At 46.6% G+C, this 4539-nt stretch overlaps 1 protein-coding gene across 1 annotated transcript in view; it reads right to left on the bottom strand.

Moving 5' to 3' along the window:
• LOC104988749 (clusterin-like) overlaps positions 1-4539 on the bottom strand; it is a 21856-nt gene that overhangs the window by 2044 nt on the left and 15273 nt on the right. Inside the window, 2 exon segments of the mRNA XM_010840178.1 lie at positions 2620-2849; positions 2951-3063. Of these exon segments, the coding sequence (XP_010838480.1) occupies positions 2620-2849; positions 2951-3063 (343 nt within the window).

The following is a 4539-nucleotide window of genomic DNA, read 5'->3' as shown; positions in this document are numbered from 1 at the left end:
CCACTGCAGGTGGTCAGGTAGACAGGGGTTGGAAACAACGCGCTCTCTCTTTAAAAACTACTGTTTTTCTCTCCCTTAATTGTTGAAAAATATCCCCAAAAGAGCACATGAAACTCAAGCAAGTCAGGGAAAAGGAGGAGTTCTTTGCACGCTTCATCATGCTGGTTGTAATCATTTCTATTGGTTTCGGTTTAGTCACTAAGTCATGTGAAACTCTTTTCAACCTTATGGACTGTATGTAGCCCACCAGGTTCCTCTGTCCATGGGATTCTCCAGGCAAGAATAGTGGAGTGAATTGCCATGCCCTTCTCCAGGGAATCTTCCTGACCCAGGAATAGAACCAGGGTCTCCTGAGTTGCAGGCAGATTCTTTACCGACTGAGCTATGACAGAAGCCCTTTAATCATTTCTATTAAATTAAAATAAAACATCAGGTGGAGCAAGACATAGGATTATGAACAATAACCTGGGTTGAGAAATATGTACAATGACTAACCTTAACTCTTTGTGCCAGAGAGTCATTGAAAATAAGGACAGTCATTGAGAACCGGGATGAAGTCTAGAGCAGTGGCTCTCACCTGGGACAGTGCTGTCCCCATGGATATTTGACAAGGTCTGAAAACACTTTTGGTTGTCACAACTGGCAGGGTAGGGGATGGGAGGTTACTGGAGGCCAGAGATGCTATGAAACACCTTAGAGTGCACAGGGAAGCCCCCATCACAGAGAATGATCTGGTCTAGGGACTTCCCTGGGGGTCCAGTGGTTGAGAATCTGCCTTGCAATGCAGGGTCATGGGTTTGATCTCTGGTTGGGGAACTAGGATCCCACATTGCACGTGGCAACAACTGAACCCACCCACTGCAATACATGACACAGTGAGGGTCACGCAGGCCACAGCTAAGACCCTAAGCAGCCAAATACATAAATAAATATTTTTTAAAAATAAATATTAAAAAATGATGAAACCTATCATAAAAAAAAAAAAAGAATGATCTGGTCCAAAATGCCAGGAGAATGGAAATTGCAAAAGTTCAGTCTGGAGGTCCCAGGCAGCACACGCTCCAAAGGTTGCAAGCACTTTAGATAAGAAGTCATAAATCTTCCTCAGTGTAGAAAAGAAAACCAGTGTTTCAGGAAGTTGTGATCAGTGACGGTTAAGATCAGTACCAGGGGCACCAATCTGAGCTTGGGCATCAGTAGGTCTCTTCTTCTGGCCCTAAGGTGACTTTCTCACTGCGAGGTACTGTGTGATTTACGGTCTCCTACCTATGATATTTTATGGGCTAAACCCAAGAGGCGTGCTTGTGGACTCACCTCACTTCTTCATAGATCAGCCTCATATAGCACTTGTACTTTTGCAGAGGCTTCTAAAGTCACAGCACTGAGATTAGGAATATTTAACCAGACTCTGAAGGCCTGCCCAGGCACCCAAAAGAATTAAGATCAAAGCCACAGGATCGATCCACTTGGGGTGGGGGTGGGGATAATTAACTCTTTCCTTCCGAGCATAAACTTCTGTGAGCCAGGAAGTGTGTCTCTGCTTTTATAGCTGTTACCTCCAAGTAGGAAGAATTCAGTTCCCAGATAAAACAGAGAGCAACAGCAGAAGAGAGCTATTTCCTTTGCCTCAGGGACCAACCAACCACAAGGAAGGTGGTCAGGAAGTGCAGGTACCACAAGGAGAGTCCTGTATGTTCAGGGCAGAGAACACAGCAGCACTGGTGGGGAACACACTCCAAACACCCCACAGGAGGGTTGTCCTGTAATCCTGAGCAGGTCACTGAACCTTCTCTAACTCAGTCTCCTCCTCTATAAGATAAGTAGCCACCCCAGTTATCCAAGGGAGCAGAGTAAATATGAAGTGTGTAGAAGAAGAGTGTTCAGTAACAAACACTTGGCAAGAGTTTAACAGAGTTCACACTGTCGAAGGTTTCCTCAATGGCTCAGTGGTAAAGAATCCGCCTGCCAATGCAGGAGACTCGAATTCAATCCCTGGGTCGGGAAGATCCTTTGGAGTAGGAAATGGCAACCCACTGCAGTATTCTCGTCTTGGAAATCCCACAGACAGAGGAGCCTGGCGGGCTATATAGTCCACAGGGTTGCAAAGAGTTGGACATGACTTAGTAACAAAACAACAGTAACAACAACATGCTATCTAAATTTTCATCGTCTGCAGCCAAAAATGAGGATGTCTACTGGGTTTGGCCCTTGGGGACAGACTAACTGGAGGAAGTTACAGGATGACAGCTTTTTAGAAAGCACGGCTGCCCCTCCTACAGTCAGCCTGTTAACCATGAACTGATGCGGTAAGTATTGGGTTGGCCATAAAGTTCTTCAGGTTTTTCTACAAGATGTTATGGAAAAGCCTGAATAAACTTTTTGGCCAACCCAATACTTTGTATTCTGTCTCCCAACTTTGCGGACGACTCTGCATCCTAACCCTCGACCCCAGATGGGGATCCAGGCAGAACCAAGCAAAGGACCCCTCTCCCACCAAGAGCCACAGCTGGAAGGTAGGAGAGTTGGTGTTTGAACTCCTATCCGCTTGACGCCCTAAAGGCAGCCCCAGGGAGGTGCTGGGAACCTGAGGACACAGGAGACCAGGGGTCTCCGACTCACCCACTTCCAAGATCTCCTGGCACTTCTCGCACTGCTCCTTCATCCACAGGCATCCCGTGGAGTTGTGGCGGATCTCCTTGCACACAGTGCGGTCACTGTTTTCTGGGGACACGCAAGGGAAGTCACACGGAGCAACATGGGCCGCCCCATCTCTCTGAGCCCTTCCACACCACTGTCTGGCCCTTTGAGATGGTTCTGCAGGCAGAGCAGGTTGGCATCTGGCTGTCTGCCTGCAGAAAGACACAGGCTTGGGTCAGCAGTGGGACTCCCTGCAGCAGGACCAGGAGGTGGTTCCCAGGGCCCCCTGAGCTGGGTATGGCCTCCCTCTCACCATTGCCACCTGCTGACACCTCTCCCACCTCCACATTTTCTGATCCGTCCATACTTCTCTTTGGCATTATAACCTGCTTTGCTCTGCATTCTGTCTGGCTCATTTCTCTCCCCCTTGAAGGCAGGAGTAAGATTCACCTTGGAACCTCCTTATAACACAGGGTGCCCCACCCCCGACCTTAAGATATGCAGTAAATGCTTATTCAAGTCAATTTGTCATTTAGCCGCTAAGTCATGTCTGACTCTTTTGTGACCCCATGGACTGTAGCCCGCCAGGTTCCTGCTGTCCATGGGATTCTCCAGGCAAGAATACTGGAGTGGGTTGCCATTTCCTTATCCAGGGGAGCTTCCTGACCCAGGGATTGAACCCATGTCTCCTGCACTGGAAGGTGGGTTCTTCACCACTGAGCCACCAGGGAGGCCCATTCAAGCCAATACCCTCCTGTATTTCCAATCCATTACAAGCCAAGCCCCATTTCCAGTCAAACTGTAGCATTTAGGAGATGGGGTTGGCCAACCAGGGTCTACTGATTCACTGAAAGAAGACACTTCTAAAAGTTTTGGCTTTTCATGTCCATGTTAGAGTTCATTCATTCAAAAGATACTCACTGTGTGCCCATTCTCTACCAGACCCTAAGGTTATAGCCACGAACAGCTGAGCTGTTCTCACTCATAGCAGACATTACCAATAGATCACGACACTCTGGGCTCCAATGCAGCCAGAACTAATCAGTTGCAAATGGCATGTGAAATGAAGCTGTGATACTGTGATTTATCGTAAGAAACATATATATGGTCTGGTTCCTGACAAGGAGGTCCTAAATCTCTTGGAATTTCCCGTGATAAGAGCAATCAAGCTGTCTTTGCTTTGTTAGGGAAGTAACTTTTTGAAAGTTTCTGAACTTCCTGATGTTCAAGCTGGTTTTAGAAAAGGCAGAGGAACTAGAGATCAAATTGCCAACATCCGCTGGATCATGGAAAAAGCAAGAGAGTTCCAGAAAAACATCTATTTCTGCTTTATTGACTATGCCAAAGCCTTTGACTGTGTGGATCACAATAAACTGTGGAAAATTCTGAAAGAGATGGGAATACCAGACCACCTGATCTGCCTCTTGAGAAATCTGTATGCAGGTCAGGAAGCAACAGTTAGAACTGGACATGGAACAATAGACTGGTTCCAAATAGGAAAAGGAGTACGTCAAGGCTGTATATTGTCACCCTGTTTATTTAACTTCTATGCAGAGTACATCATGAGAAACGCTGGACTGAAAGAAACACAAGCTGGAATCAAGATTGCCAGGAGAAATATCAATAACCTCAGATATGCAGATGACACCACCCTTATGGCAGAAAGTGAAGAGAAACTAAAAAGCCTCTTGATGAAGATGAAAATGGAGAGTGAAAAAGTTGGCTTAAAGCTCAACATTCAGAAAATGAAGATCATGGCATCCGGTCCCATCACTTCGTGGGAAATAGATGGGGAAACAGTGGAAACAGTGTCAAGACTTTATTTTTCTGGGCTCCAAAATCACTACAGATGGTGCCTGCAGCCATGAAATTAAAAGACGCTTACTCCTTGGAAGGAAAGTT

Source organism: Bison bison, unplaced genomic scaffold (genome assembly GCF_000754665.1).
Source record: "Bison bison bison isolate TAMUID 2011002044 unplaced genomic scaffold, Bison_UMD1.0 scf7180017864141, whole genome shotgun sequence".
NCBI lineage: Eukaryota > Metazoa > Chordata > Mammalia > Artiodactyla > Bovidae > Bison > Bison bison.
This window is presented reverse-complemented; position numbering and strand designations above follow the sequence as displayed.